The 16346-nt window shown below is 36.1% G+C and overlaps 1 protein-coding gene across 1 annotated transcript in view; it reads right to left on the bottom strand.

Moving 5' to 3' along the window:
• The window catches only part of SLC15A5 (solute carrier family 15 member 5), a 92434-nt gene that overhangs the window by 52983 nt on the left and 23105 nt on the right, over positions 1-16346 (bottom strand). The window contains 4 exon segments of the mRNA XM_004435506.1: positions 5611-5721; positions 5724-5796; positions 9857-9960; positions 9963-10075. Of these exon segments, the coding sequence (XP_004435563.1) occupies positions 5611-5721; positions 5724-5796; positions 9857-9960; positions 9963-10075 (401 nt within the window).

Below are 16346 nucleotides of genomic sequence, written 5' to 3'. Positions count from 1 at the left end.
ATGTTTTAATATTGGCTATGTGGTTGCAGACAAGTCCATAAGAATCTTACAGCTCTTATAGTTTATTCCATTATCCTACCATGTAATAATTTTCCAAATTAGACCACAATGAAATAAAAGAAAGTCAGAATTTATTCAAACATTAGCATTGCACTTGCCATTTCATACTGAAGCAAAGTCTAATGCTAAAAAATAGATATGTTAAGATTCTTCAATTATTGGCTAAATTTACTCACTGAGAAAACTATGGGTTTTTTTACGGGTAGTCTGATGTATGAGTCTCTGATATATAAGCTCACAACCCTAAGTATAAAGTTCTATTGAGTCCTTGAGAAATTGTCCTTGGATCCATGAATTTGGCAAATTCCCAGACTAGGAAATTCACTCATGTGAGGACATATTGGTGTCCATTAACCACTCTCACAGAGACAGCTATAATTTTATTGTCATTTGTATCTGCTGCCTTGTGTAAGACGTTTCTCACCCACTGTAAGAGTGGCATATGTTTTTTACTTCTATTGTTTCTCCTATTAGTGAGGTGTTCCTGTATTTGAACTGAGCTATCCATCTTTTGTTTCTCTTTAGACCCCTGGAATTCATGTCAGGAGATTCAGCTTCAGTTTGTGTTTTATTTTCTGCGTATGAAACAGGTTAACTCATTTACATGGAGATCAGATACACAAATGTATCTAGAAGGCATCGATTATTGCTTCACACTGTGTAGTAGATGGTCTACTGCACCTCAAATTTAATTCCAATGTTGACGTCAACTTTCAAAATAAGAACCTGAGAACACTAATGTGCTTTTATTAAACAAATGAACAATTGAATGAATAAGTTATGCAGGCTAGGTATTTACATGTTACCTTTTTGGTGTTTACACAGTTCCTCCTATCAGGTATTTTGCAATGGGTAGGCACTGTGGTGTTTCTTGGAAAAGTAATTCTAAACCATTAAGAGAAAAAGTAGTTTTCCCAAAATCATCTTAGTTTTGACAAAGGTGATTGGATCTCTGACTCAGTTTTTAACTTTTTGAGTTTGGTTACAACCAAAAAAGACACTTCATATCATTGGCAATTATAAGAACTAGTAGAAGTTACTGGTTATGTAAAAAGGGACCCACACCTTGGCTATACTTATAAAGGACTTTTAGTTAGAATTTGAATTTTCAGGTTTTTATTTTAAAGAAGAAGGTCTGGCAGATATTTGACTATTTTTCATCCACATTTCAATTTAAATGTTATTTAAAAGCCAGGATAATTGTTACTTACTGTGTTGTACACTTCTGCTTTGTGTAAGACTTAATAACAATCTTAATTAGGCTAATTTTAGTCAGATCAATACTTGTGTGTGTCAGCGCTAACTACTAAAAGCCGCATACTGAAGGATTTTAATTAATGTTAAGGAAAGGAAGTACTCACGGAGTAAACATTAATGAACTAAAAAAGGCTAATATAAAGTATGTCCAATTATGACAGAGGATAAATCACAATGATATCACTGATTCTAGATTTTTGGTGAATTAAGATTGATTTTTAAATAGATAAATCTGCTCACATATAATGTTAGGAAAATACAGTCTTGATAAAATACTCCGAGCATATCGAGCCTTTGCCTTTCACAGTTCTGGAAGGTTTGGAGATTTTTTATAGATGGTTTGGTGATACACTTCTTTTTTTGTTTTTTTGTGAGGAAGATCAGCCTTGAGCTAACATCTATTGCCAATCCTCCTCCTTTTTTTTTCCCTTTTTCTCCCCAAAGCCCCAGCAGTTAGTTGTATGTCATAGTCGCACATCCTTCTAGTTGCTGTATGTGGGACGGCACCTCAGCATGGCTGGACAAGCGGTTAGTTGGTGCGCGCCTGGGATCCGAACCCGGGCCGCCAGCAGCGGAGCGTGCGCACTTAACCGCTAAGCCATGGGGCCGGCCCCGGTGATACACTTCTTGATTTCTTTAGGTGATAAACTCAGGAATGTCATATCTTGAATCAGAAACCTCTCTTTTGTTGCATTGTTTATGAGCTAGATAAAAAAAGTAAGTTTATTTCGTCCTTTATTAAGTTTCTTGCTGGACCAACTGAGTGAGATTTTGCCATCCCTCACTCTTTGCCTGGTCTGTGATTATTCATGTCAATCAGCGGGCGTTGCCTGCACCATCTGTCTCCTTAAACGCAACGATCCCTGGAAGGGGAATGACTGAATGTGGAAGGGAGGGGGGAGTGGGAGGTCTAAGGAGTAACTGCTCACTGTGGTGATGAAATAATTTTTTCGTTCACTTCATAGCCTCAATTGGAAAGAGAAGTAGAGATTCCAAATTAACACTGATCATTTAACTTCTATAATCTAACAGCTATGTATAGCTGGTAAGTGGAATAATAATAGTAATAATGCAATGGCTTTAGAATTAGAAGACCTGAATTCAAATGACACTTATCTTTGTGACCCTTGACCTATTTGATAGCTTATCATGAGGTTAATTGGCTATGTATACAAAGGTGCCTAGTTTCAAATTAGAAACTCATAAATATTTGTTTGTTCATAATTTATATACTTATATTCTTTACTCACATTTTCAAGGCACTTGGGTTTAAAGTGAAAGGAAATTTTAATATTAGGCTAATTCACTTATATAAATTATTATCAAAAAGTATCCTAAGTTTGTGCTTATGTGTTAAAACTTAATCTTTCATAATCATAAGCAGAATATGGAAAACTTAAACAAACATCTAGTTAAAAAGATGCATATCATCACCTTTTTTATATTCCCATAGCAAAATATTATGCAAATAGATGAACAGGTATGTAAATGAATAAATGAATGGATTCTGATTTAAAACAACTGAATTCAGTATTCTGTACTCAGAGGAACATAGCTCAGTTTTTAAAAAATGAGTCTAGTTTTTTTTTCCCTGCCCAACAAGTCTTGTTACTAATCTTGAAGGGGAATATTTAGTCCATTAACATAAAACAATATATTAGATAACTCCATCTAACTTTCATCTATCCAGAAAAAACATATCCTTCTTTAACAACAGACATGATTTCAAACACGCAAGAGCAGAGAATTGTCCAACAAGAAGTCGCTCCTAGTTTTCTTTTTTTTTTTTTTTTTTGTGAGGAAGATCGGCCACGAGCTAACATCTGCCAATCCTCCTCTTTTTGCTGAGGAAGACTGGCCCCGGGCTAACATCCATGCCCATCTTCCTCCACTTTATATGGGACGCCGCCACAGCATGGTTTGACAAGTGGTGCGTTGGTGCGCCCCGGGGATCCAAACCGGCAAATCCCGGGCCACGGCAGCGGAGCGCAGGCCCTTAACTGCTTGCGCCACCGGGCCGGCCCCAAGAAGTCGCTCATATTTAAAGTGAATTTAAGATTCTTTATTTTCAGGAAGTATTTCTAATGTAGTTCTTTCAGCCATGTTCCATAACAATTTTTCCTAAAGTAGCCCAATTCAAATACATTTTTTAGTAATTAAGCATAATTTGGGAGCTCAGACTAGATTTTCATGATACTGAACAAGACTGCCAAAGTTTTGAGCATTTTGCAATATAAATTTACTCTCATTTTGTCCTGCATTCATTCTGTTTTAATAGTGTACGTGCTGAGGGTTTAATAGTGTACTTGCTGAGTGGACTCACTTTTCTTTTGTATCTTCAAATAGTGCTGGGCATTCAGTAAATACTGATTTTGGGATTTTCAGTAAATACTGGTTTTGGGATTTCTACGTTGGCAGACAAAAGAGCACTTTTTTAGATTTAGGGATTGTCAAAACCTATTAAGATTTGTAGTTCGCCTAAACCTATTACAATAAATAATGTCGGGGTTACTGTCTCAAGAAATAAATTTTAAAAAGTTATGTACTAAAGGCCTCTATAATTGAAGATAATGGAATAAACTAAAGTGAGTTAAGTCACTCTGAGTTCTTTCCAAAGACAGATCTACCCTGTGGTGTGATCTGGAGTGACCTTGTTGATGGCTTTGGTAAATAAGAGGAAGCACACACTCTAAAATGTAACTTCTATAAATAGAGAAACAACAAAAGGTATAACCATGTGTTACCAGAAAACTGCATGGTCTCCATAGATCTTTAAATAGGAGGAATTAAGAATAAGAACAGGTTAACCAAGAGAAGAGAATCTTCTAGATGCCTGATCCTAACTATTTCAATGAAATTATTTCTCAAGAAGAGGATAAGACATTAGGTTACCATTACAAGATATTTCTTAAGAGTTTCAAACTCCCTTTGCTTTCTGTTTATGTCCACCAAACAATGAGACCTGTCCCCTGCAAATGATGACTCACAATACGAGCTAACATTTATAGAGCTTCACTATGTGTCAGGACTACACTCCAGGCACTGATGTCATCCTGAGTGATTTTAAATGTCTGACAGAATGAAGGGACCCAAAATTTATCTAGGGTATGCCCCTCAATGAGGAAAATAAGTGAATTAGAACACAAGAAAGGCTAGGTGGCTTTTCAAAGCCACCCAGCAGCAGCTCAATGGTAAAGCAGGAGCTGAGGCCCACATCTCTGATTCTTAGACTGAGCCTGTCTTTTCTGTACCAGCCCTTGTCCTCTTGTTCCATGACAGTGCCTGAGGGACCAGAGCTAGGCAGCACAGTGTGATCAGAATGGACTTGAGTGCCTTCTCTTCCATTTTAATCAGAGAAATTTTATTTTATGGTCTATTGATTGTGTTCTGAGTAAGATGCGTTAAATGTTTTCACTTTAAAAAACGAGACTAGACAGGGCTGGCCCAGTGGTGTAGTGGTTAAGTTCGTGAGCTCTGCTTCGGCGGCCTGGGGTTCGTGGGTTTGGATCCCCGGCATGGACTGACACACTGCTTGTCAAGCGATGCTGTGGCAGCATCCTACGTATAAAATAGAGGAAGATTGGCACAGATGTTAGCTCAGGGCCAATCTTCCTCAAGCAAAAAAAAAAAAATAAATGAGACTAGAGCTTTAATGTTCTCACCATAACAACAACAAAATGGTAATATGTGGTAAACGATATATTAATGAATCTGATTGTGGTAAACATTTTGCAATATATATGTGTGTCAAATCATCGCATTGTACACTTTAGCTTATGCAATGTTATAAGTCAACTATATCTCAATAGAGCTGCAAAAAAAGTTTGAAAATCATTGCTATACACCTTACTATTTGAAGAAGTACTATATTGAAACTGTGAATCACAGTACTAATTTTTAATAAATTTGCTGCTGGTTCAGAAGTGTAGCCAGGCATTATGTCTTAGGTTTATTACCTGTGTTAATTTTTAGGAACACAGTCAGTATTGACTTAGGAGTAAGGACCACCTTACTTGAAGAAGGATAGGCCTTTTGGTAGTGCTGGAAGTTTCAACATGTGTTTACATCAGATGTATCTTCTGAGGAAGGATAAAAAGATGGAAAGAAGGTGGGAGACTGATGTCTGGGTGAAGATTTGAGAAGCTGGATGTTATCACTCACAAATTCACCTTCTCCCCAATTTGTCAAAATCTGACCCTCCTCCAGAGCATATAGCTAGCTTAGGTCTTAGCAGAGTGTTTTTATTTAAAAAAAGTTGCAAACAATTCACCTGAGATGGTCAATTGTACTTACTAATGCATGCCAACAGAAATGATCCATTTCTCTTAGAGAGAAATAGGCAGGTGCTGAAATACTCCATAAAAGGAGCCAGAATTAACAGTGGTAGGATGCAGACGACATTATTGCTGCAATTGGCAGAAGAAATCCATCCAAATTCAGGTGGGAATTCATGGTCTGCAGATAATATCCTGAAGGAATCTGTATTTGAGGTGGGGAGCAGTGTGCGTGAAGACAGTGGTTTAACTTTGGAGAAAGCATCCTTCAGCACAAGACTTGCTCCTTGCATGTACTCTGTGACAGATGAGCTGCATGGTCTCCAGTTCTTCAAGATTCCAATTATGGGCAGACAAAATGCAAGAGGAGCTCTATTTAGCCTATTGACAATACTACTGATTCTTTATGGAGGAATCTTTTGTCATCTAGTCTATCTTAATTTTCCTATGAAAAGTAAAAGTAGCCCTAATTTTGTGCTTAGGATGACACATAAGAAAGCAAATAACTTAAGTTCTGCATATAAGCAAGTAAACTTTTTTTTGAACAATAAAGCAAAAACCAGCAGAAGGTATTGAGAACGTTTGTTTTCACCCTGATGGAAAAAAGTATTGGGCTGGAATAGATCCCTTAAATAACATCTAGTTTGGTGGCAAAATATATAGGAATGATTTTTTTCCTAAGAAGAGGGGCCCAGTGTTGAAACATATTACTTGTGTGGGCTGTCTTTGTGGGCTCCTTGGATTGGCCTTGTTTCTGACATGAGCCAAATAACATGAGAAAAAAGATAGAAAACATACTTGTGTCTATACTCTCCTTTTAAACCAAGTGTGTGGTTCTAGTGGACCACAAAGTAAACTACATGAAAAAAATAAATAAGTAGCAGATAAAAAATGAAAAAAAAAAAAACAAAACCAACCCTCTGCTCTACCCCAAACCTTCAATGTAGTATTAGAATTTCTTCATTTTTAAAATAACCCCAGTACTAACTAAAATCCCAACGCTAACTTGGAGCCTCTTCAAGTATTTTAAACCTCTTGTTAGGTTATAACATCAGAACTAGAACACAGTGTCACAGGAAAGGGGGCGTCTCTTCTTTTTCTAGAAGTTCATGAGCTTTGTTTCAATCATCACATCTTCATCATTATCATTGGTAACACATAGTATTTCTTTAATTCCCAGTGGCTCGCAAAGCTACTGAATGGCTTGGAGAGGAAGTCAACCTGAGTCTTGTCCTTGAGGAATGGAATCTCCAAACTATATTTCTTATAATGCATGAATTACATTAAGATTCCTGCCTTACCGCCATCCTGGGAGAGCATTTCTGCTCGAACATCCAGATGACAACTCTCGTTAGAAACATTCACTACTTCTCTATTATCAAATGTACAATTTAAGAAGGTATACAGAGAATCAGAGCCATAAGTCAGTACAGCTGTAAACAAGCCCACTACTCTTAAAATGAGCCTATTGCTAAGTTAACTGTCTAAACCCAGGAATGGACCACATTTTCATTGACACTCTTTCTATTTATATAAAATATGTCCTGGTGATAATTTATATTCCAGTCTTTAATTTGACCCTGAGGATTGTAAACAATAATTGTTTTGGTTGGGTACAGATGGCAAGAATGAAGGAACATTAGCTAGTTCTGCCCTAGTTCAATAAAATTATTAAGCACGTATCCCCCAATCAGAGGAAAATGAATAATGTTTCTTAAAAAAAAGTGCTGGCAGCAGAATTACTCTAAGACTGAAAGGCTCCCAGCACAACTTGGAAGTTTCTGTTACTGATTTCAAATGAGAATTATTGTTAATAGGAATAAAGTTATTATCGGCATGAATCACAGACACAGAAACCTGTTAACTTAATAATGTGGCAAATGTACTATTAATCTTTAGTGAAGCAATATTAATATATTGCCTAATCTAAGAAAAGTCCCCAGTGTCTTGAAAGCTTGAAATCATTTCTGCTTCTGCCTCAAGTTCTGAAATCATCCCCTTTTAAAATTTTAAATACTTTTATTTCATACAAGCCTCTGAGTATTCAGAAATAATTGCTGTCAATAGAGATTCATTTTCACCTTTGAATGGCCAGTAATGTCAAATGGCAACATCATTGGCCTTAATATCAACATATTTTAAATGTATGTCTTGGAACTGAAGGTCAATAATGGCTATTAAATTTAAAATATGGAATTCTACGATGTTTTATTCTTGGTACATTGATTGCCTTTATCCTGGTGATTACTTCATATGGAAGCAAAGATCTAATTCCAGCCTATCCCAATGGAAGTTTCCTCTGCCTCCCTTGAGAAGTACATTCTAACCATTTTCTTTGAAGTTTCTGGCGTAATACTACTGTATGTAATTTTGGAACCTATATGGTTTGTATCAGGGATTTTTAACCCAGCTGCAAGAGAGGCATTGTGGGTAACAGTGAAGTATGGGCATTGATACCAGTCCTAAATTGGGATGGCTGCTTTGCCATATACTAGTAGGGTGACCGCTAGCAAGTTGCAAGTTACTTAATGTCTCTGAGCCTCAGATTCAGGATGACACTATCAGCCACATAGGCTTGCTGCGGGAATTAAATTAGGTACCATGAAGTCATCTTTTAGAAGCTATAACACATATAGGTGATCAATAAGTGTTAGTTTTTGTTCTTTGCAATAAACTGAGCATCTAGATTTACTGAGATGTTTAAAAATTAGTTTATCAAAATTTATTGTAGTTTATGCTAAATTAAAAAATATATGACACTTTGCAGAGAAGGCTTCAACTTGGTCAAAAGAAATACCAGCTGTCACTGTATTATGAAGATAAAAAATCAGTAATTTGTGCTATTTGCACAGAAGGTTCAAGGCCAGCTAGAGACCACATAGTAATTTTGTACTCATTATTAATTTCTCCATTCTAAGACATTTTTATGATATAAATGAACATATACATGGGTAATATTTTTCTGTTTGTGTGCCAGCTATTACTATTGTGAAGTCAGGAGGGAGGCTGAATCTGCTAAATCACTCTAGCTTTCATGCATTGTTTAGAGGAGGGGTTGGCAAACTTTTCTGTAAGGGGCCGCATAGTAAATATCTCCACATATGGATTCTATTGCAACTACTCAACTTTGCTGTTTTCACGCATAAGCAGACAGTACGACAAACAAACGAGAGTGGCTGTGTTCAAATAAAACTTTATTGATGGACATTGAATTTTGAATTTTGTATAATTTTCATGTGCCACAAAATATTTTTCTTCTTTTGATTTTTTTCAACTACATAAAAATGTGAAAGCCTTCTTACCTTGCAGGACATACAAAAAAGGGCAGTGGGCTGAAGTTGGCCTGCAGACGGAAGTTTGGTGACCCCTGGTTTAGAGGAGCAAGCATCGTGCTAAAGGTCAGAAGTCCTTTCACTACTATTAACAGTGCGAGCTCCCCACTCCTCTGAAATAATTTAATTTTCCTGATCGTCAGCCTCCCCTTCAAAAATGAAGTAATTGAGTAAATTAATCTCTAAATTTCGTTTCAGATCTATTGTTCTATAATTTGTGAATATAACTCACTCTAGCTTTCTAAATTCCAAGTTGGGGTTAGCAAGAAAGATAGTCCTAAATTTCTTCAAAGACTTTTATAATCATTTATATTTCTTCATAGGTAAATTAGTCTTTGACCATTACCACATTAAAATTTTTTTTAAATCACATATATTTATAAAAGGTACTTTAGACTTAGTGCTTTCCCTTTGATTTCTCCACAGCATAGAGACTGATTCACCAAGGAACTAAGAGTGGGTGGGGAGAGAATCACTTGCTCATTAGTACTTATACCCAAGAGTACGGTGGAGGCTGTACTCAAATCAGTCAATTTGCTACTTGTTAGTACCAATTTTTAAAGGCTTCATGAAAGAGGAAGGCAAAACCTTTGGCTAAAGGGAGGTTGGGTAATTGCCCATAGATCTCATATTTTCCTGCGCTACTCTTTTGCCTTATGACTATGCACTCTGAAATATTGTCTGCACTTACTGACAGATGTTTATAGTTCTACAGGAGAAACAACATCCTCGGATTCTCCTCGGGTATGCCTCTGCCTGACCACACTTAGCTCTTGAAATTAGAGCCCGTAATGATTAGAACCATTTATAGGATAACTGCCTGACAAAGTGTATGGGAAAGCATTTGTTGGGGTGAAAATAAATGTTTACTTGTCATGTTAACATGCAATCATTTTATTGTTGCGGATGGTAGTGTTAATTACCCTTCCTTACCTGCATAATGCACATTCTGTATAGGAGCTGAAAAACGAAGAGAAGGAGAAGGGTCAAGAACACTTTTGTGTCTTCTACATAGAGTTTACTATAGCAGCCACCATATTTTCCTTGGCATGGTCTAACCAGCTTGTCATGTCTCTGCCAAGGTGGCAATATTGCAGACAGCATGTTTTCGGTGCATTAATAAACACCCCAAAGGTTGTCAGGAGGGAGCAACTTGCAAATAATTGGAGATATTATGTATTAGTAAAGGAATTGTTCTTCAGTTTTCCAAGATGTCAATCAGAAAGATGACAATCGCAAGGATGAAGGGCAGTAAAGTAACAGACGGTTTTAGCATCCAAGGCGTTGAATTCAAAGGAACAAGCTTCTGACAAGAGTTCTGGCTTCACGGTGACCAGCCCAAGGTGGTGCCTGACAGCTGATGTAAAAAATGAAAAAGGTAAGATCAATGGGAACATATTAAAAAGGGAAAGAAAGGTAACAAAATAAAACACTAAAGTAAAAGATTTCAGAATCTCTCAGAAGTCTCTAACTTAACTCATTAATGAATAAGACAACCTGAACTTTCTTCTACAGCCTTAACACAAAGAACTGGTACTATTTTTTCATATAAATGGTTATATAAATAATCCTGACTTTACTTGTCAGGGAGAGGATAGTTTCTTATTTTGACATGGAGATGAAGGGAAATGTATTCTCTGCTTTGACTTTATCCTTGAATTTCAGACATAATGTTAAACTTTGAACTCTTTAAATGATTTTATACATGTTGATAGTGTCACTAAAAGTTCAGATTGGATTAGTTGGCTTTTGACTTTTCCAGGAGTTTCCTCTGGGTTTATATGGCTGTTGCGTTAGCATCAGAAGCATTTTATCACCTTAGATGTTTAAGTCACTTACTGCTGGTGATTTGCAACCTCATTGTTGCTCCTTTTATGATCTTTCAGATTTCACCTTTTCTTTGACTCCATTAGGACTTCCTGATACAATGACAGATAAGAGACCACCGTTTAGTTAGCAGTTCAGCTGTGCCATCATAATTGTTACAATTTTTCATAGCAAAATTCTTTTTGACCAGATAAATCTTTCCAGAAATTATATAGACACCATACCATGGTTGCAGGATAAATGGTGTAATAAATGTGAAAATGTTTGAGTTTCCCCAAAAAAGGCTGCTATAGATACTCAAAGTGTAGTTTGACAGTCATTTTGATTATGTTCAAGTTTCCTATAATAAAATTCTAGATGAAATGCATTCTAACCAAGTTCATTTATATGCCACAGAGTATTGGCTTTTATATTTAAATAAAGAATATTTATTAATATTTCTTTTTATGATTATAGAGTGATTATATTGATTCGATCTCTTTTCTTTAAGAGTTGTAATAGAGCTATTATGTCAGCCTTTGATTAATTGAGGAAGCTGGGGCCCTGGTAATTGAATATGGAGCCTTTCACTTCCAAGTCACTGAATCAAATCCAGCCCAAATTGGTAGTGACCAAGAATGATTACAGCAATGGCTCTTTGGTGGCCGCTGTGAAGTGTATTTAGGTCAAGTGGAAGTGTGTCGGGATGATTGCTGACAGATGGGCTCATATCTATAGTCACTTCTTAGTGCCTGTTCTTAGTCACTATTGCCAGACACAGATGAAAATCCAGGGACTGAGAAGGCCAAGGGGACAGAAGCACCTGTGAGTGGCCAAGGTTTGTACCTCTTAGAAAGAAGTAATAGGGACTTTTCCTTATTATTGCAGGAATTATGAGACTTTCCACGCTATTTCAATTAGTTTACTTAAAGTTTTAGTAAGATGAGAACTGAGAATGTCTTGATGAACAGTCTAGATACTGAATTTGAACAGGTCTGGGCTAGGCGCTTAAATTCCTGACCTTTTCCTATGATCTTGTCTCTGTTATTCATCAACTGTTCTCTGCTCAACTCTTGCAAAACTGTGCTGTGTAGATAGTAGGGTTATTACTGGCATTGATACAACTTAGTCTGTGCTTTCAAAGAGACTTTATTATGAAATGGTAACTATTTGCATGGTGAAAGACTATTTCCAAAGATATCTTCCCCAAGTTCCCCCTTACTTTTTAAATTCATTATATTGAATATAATATATTTTAAACTCCCTATTCCTTTTTTGTGTAAACAAATCACTATCAGTTGCAAGATAAATTTGGATCTGCTTTTAATTCATGGTAAATTGATACCTTCAATCTTATTAAACAGTTAAATATTGTTATCATATTATTTCTAAAGGAAGATAGCTTAGATTAGTGTTTCTTAAACTAGCTGTGTTAAAAGATCAGTTTTTTAAAAAAATTTCTCAACAATCATGGTCAATACATTTCTGAAGTATAATAAAAATGAAATACATAAAGAATAAAATAAAACAAAGGCATACAAAATATGTCTTGATATTTTTACTGTTAGATTCAACAGACAAAAAAATAACTTTCCATAAATATTTCTACACGTTTTCTCTCAGTGTCTGGATTTATTTTGTTGCATACCAATAACAAACAGTTCATTGATCAGCACTCTCCATGGACTAGACTTTGAGTAGCACTGGCTTCAATTGAATACACATTTTGAAAAATGAAATTTATTCAAACAAGTAAAATTGTATCTAATATGGTGATATGAAGACAGAAAAACAAAATTGTTAAGAACAAGAAATGGTTAAGCATGAATGAGGTCTAAAATTTTAGCTAGCACTGCAAGTGTACATAATTGATGCCAAACAAATGTGGATGTAATCAATTATTCACTCAACATATTTATTAAGTACCTACTATGTGCCAAGGACTTTTCTAGGCCTTGAGAGTACAGCAGTGCACAAGACCTGTAAATCCCTGAGTTTTTTTTCTGGTAGGGGAGACACTAAACAAGCAGAAAAATAGTATGGCAAGTTCAATGATGGAAACAAAATGGACTGATAGGATAGAGACCCTTTGTAAGGTGGAGTATAAAGGAGACCTAAAGAGTTGAAATTTGAACTGAGGATTGAATGACTACAAGTAGGTAAGAAGACTTAGAGGAAGCATATGCCAGGCATGACGAGGTAGAATGAGCTGGGAGAGGTTCAGGAACAGTAAACGCCAATGAGGCAGTAGCCCAGTTAGTGAGAAGAAGATTGGAAGGAGATGAGGTCCAAGAGTTGGTCAGGGGTCAGACTTTACAGGCCAAAGTAAGAAGCTTGGAGTTTATCCTCAGTGTTATGGGAAACCATTAAGTTTTATGAAAAGTAGAGATATCATATGAGGTATATTTTTAAAAAGTTACACTGGAACTGTGTTAGCTGTATGGACAATGGATTTTAGGGGACAAGAGAGGAAGTTAGGGGACAAGCAAGAGGTGGTGGTGACTTGGACATAGTGGTAACAATGAGAAGTGAACAGAATAGCATGCTTTTTTGAATAATCAATGGGATTTTCTAACATGAGGGGAGGTTGAAGAAATGAGAAGATTTGAAGAAGACTACATTTTTTCCCCCTTCAACAATGAGGCAATAGTGACTTACACTGAGATGGAGAAGACAAGAAAGGAGTCAGTTTGCAGTTGGATGACTCAGGAGTTGAGTTTTGGTCAGGTTATGTTGGAGATGTCTGTTAGAGATCCAAGCCAAAATGTCAAACAGGAAGTCGGATAGGTGAGTTTCAAGGTGAGGGGAGAGGTCAACATAAAATTGAATGTTTGGTGTGTAATTGACATTAAAAGCCATGGAACTAGAGATTCTTAGGCAAAGAGGATGGGAAGAGAAGAGATGAGTTCCCTGGAATAAATCCTAGGGCTCCCCATCAGTTAGGAGACTATCAGAGGAGAAAAGTTAGCTAAGGAGACTGAGAAAGAGTGGACAGTGTGCTAGATGGGTTGTAAGTCAGAAGGAAGGAAGGGAGGGAATAAACCTAAATTGATTAGCTGGATTGAGAGGGAGCCAATAAGCTAGCAGAAAGGGCAAGAAAAGGAACTATCTGGTAATATGTCTACCGAAGGGAGCAGGAGTTGTCCCGTCAAACTACAGAGTTATCACTGAAGGTTAGGAAGGATATCCTGTTGAAAACATCTACATCTAAATATCACACCACCTCTTTGGATTAATCCGTTAGACTTAATAGAAAACTTATGCCTTCTGTACAAATAATTTTGGGTGTCATGTAGACTCAGCATTAAAAAAAAAAATCCATTGTCATTATAATTCTCAAATTGCTTTTCTGCACCAGGAGCAGAAAAGAGAATTTGAAAAAAAACTGGAATGAAAATGCAACTGAGACTTCAAGTTCCAGTTTAAACTTGCATGGCAAACACACCAGGCGTGCACATTTTAAAATAAAACAGATGAGCTATTTTAAACGTTTTATTGCAAAACTTAAAGATTGTAGCTATTACTATTAAAAAAAAACTTTGGAAAGCAATTTTTCTATTCTTTGTACCTTTAAGTCCTTGGCTCTGATGTTCTGCTCCTCTGACCTTGATCTAATCATGAATATCTATGCTACTTAATTATAATAAAAAAAGCCTACATTGCACTCTAGATGGTAGATGCACATTTTTTCTTCTTTGGTCACCTGCCAGTTCTCAAAATTATAGCAGTGGGAAGAAATGCAAATGAAGGCTGTGCTTGACAGCTAAACATAATGGAATGCATGGTCCACATTTGAAAAGTTACCTTAAAATAAAAGGTAGCATATGAAAAATCATTTCTTTAAGGTCACCTATGGCTTTGAATTACAGCTTTGAGGAATTTCCAATTTAGTCATCAGAGAGGAAGAAGCCAAAATAAGGATTATATACTTTGCCAGAGGGAAGACAGAGTTTTACTTCATCATAGTTGGTGATCTTATAAGTTGGAAATAGAAAACAAAACAAAAAATAACCCCAAAATATTAATTTTATAGAGTATTGTGTAAAGTAAATGACTGGTGAACATTTTCTATTATAATTTTACTTGCAGCTAATAATAGTTTTTCTTATAAATGTCCAAAGAAAGGTTAACTTATCGCATGTTAAAATATGTAACATATGGACTACAATAGGCTGGCAGTAAACAGAATTGATCATATAGATCTGTATTATATGAAGAATTGTACTTCTTTATTCAGATGAATATATTTTCAAATAAGAGATTGGGAAGCAAATGGATGGATGCTGAATAGCTATTTAGAAAACGGGAATCTAAAAATTATATATATGTACATATTGTATATATTTGAAATACCCAGAATTATTTGATATTTGATAATGACACACATCAGAAAATGCTAAAGTGGTCTTTCAATAAAAGTTTATACTTTATACTTTCCCCTTTTTTGCTATTCAGGGCTGACAGAGACAATCTCTCAGACACCTTTTTGCATATTGAACCCATTACACAGACTACCAGGAGGGTGTGTGCTCCTTAGCTGTTATCCACAGACCACAGAAGCTCTGAGAAACAGGGGCAGAGGCTTCTGTGGATGATATTTTCCCTGCTTTGCTGCCTTAGTATGAGGTGTAATAAATGAGCTCTAGCCTGAGAAAAATAAGGCCTGGGTTCTGGTTCCACTTCCGTAATTTTCTGTGAGGTCTTGGACAAGTCATTTAATTAAATTATGTCTCAGTTTCTGCACTCAGTTTAACAAGAACAAACACTGATTGAGCATTTGCCATATTCCAAGTATTTATAAGACACAGGAATTGCTAATTGTATTCATGAAGAGATCATTTCAACATAACGTGGTGGATGAAATGGTAGAGATATCTCAGAGTGCCACAGGAGCAGAGGCAAAGCGTATGGAGTCCGGTCTGTAAAAGGATACCACAGTGCCCCTCCAGCCTACCTCACAGGTGTGTGGCGAAAATGAAGTAACTTTGGTGAATGTGCTTAATTTTTAAAAATACGACTCATTGCATTACTATCAGTGCTAGTTGTATAGATAAGTGGTAGAGATAGTGGTAGTAGTAAAAGTACCACTAAAAGTAAAATATGTTAGAAATTAAGTTCAGAGTTAAACAAGATAGACAAATAGACTGACCAAAGGAACAGAATAGAAACTTCAGAAATGCAAGTGGCAGTGTGCAACGAAGGTGACATCTCAAATTAGTAGGGAAAATATAGATTTTTTAATAAGTGATATTAGATAACTTGATAGTCATATGAAAAAAAGATAAAATTGAGTTCACTCTTAAAACCTATTCTAATATAATTTCCAAATGGGTCAGAGATGTAAAGGTAAAAAAAAAAAAAAAAGAAAGAAAGAATATGAGACAAAAGACAAAGACAATCTCAGTGAATTCCTTTATAATCTGGGAGTGAGGAAAACTTCCATCATGATTCAAAATCTAGAAGCAATAATGGAGAAGATTGATAAATTTGATTATAAACGTAAACCTCCCCAAAAGACAAAACCAAAAAACCCAAAAAAGCCTTGTGCTTGCAAAATAAGACGCGAAGTTAAAGAATATATGACAAATGGGAAATATTTGCAACTTTTATCATAGAC

Source organism: Ceratotherium simum, chromosome 17, assembly GCF_057802395.1.
Source record: "Ceratotherium simum simum isolate JZ-2026a chromosome 17, ASM5780239v1, whole genome shotgun sequence".
NCBI lineage: Eukaryota > Metazoa > Chordata > Mammalia > Perissodactyla > Rhinocerotidae > Ceratotherium > Ceratotherium simum.
The sequence above is the reverse complement of the archived record's forward strand: the minus strand, read 5'-3'. Positions and strand labels throughout refer to the sequence as shown.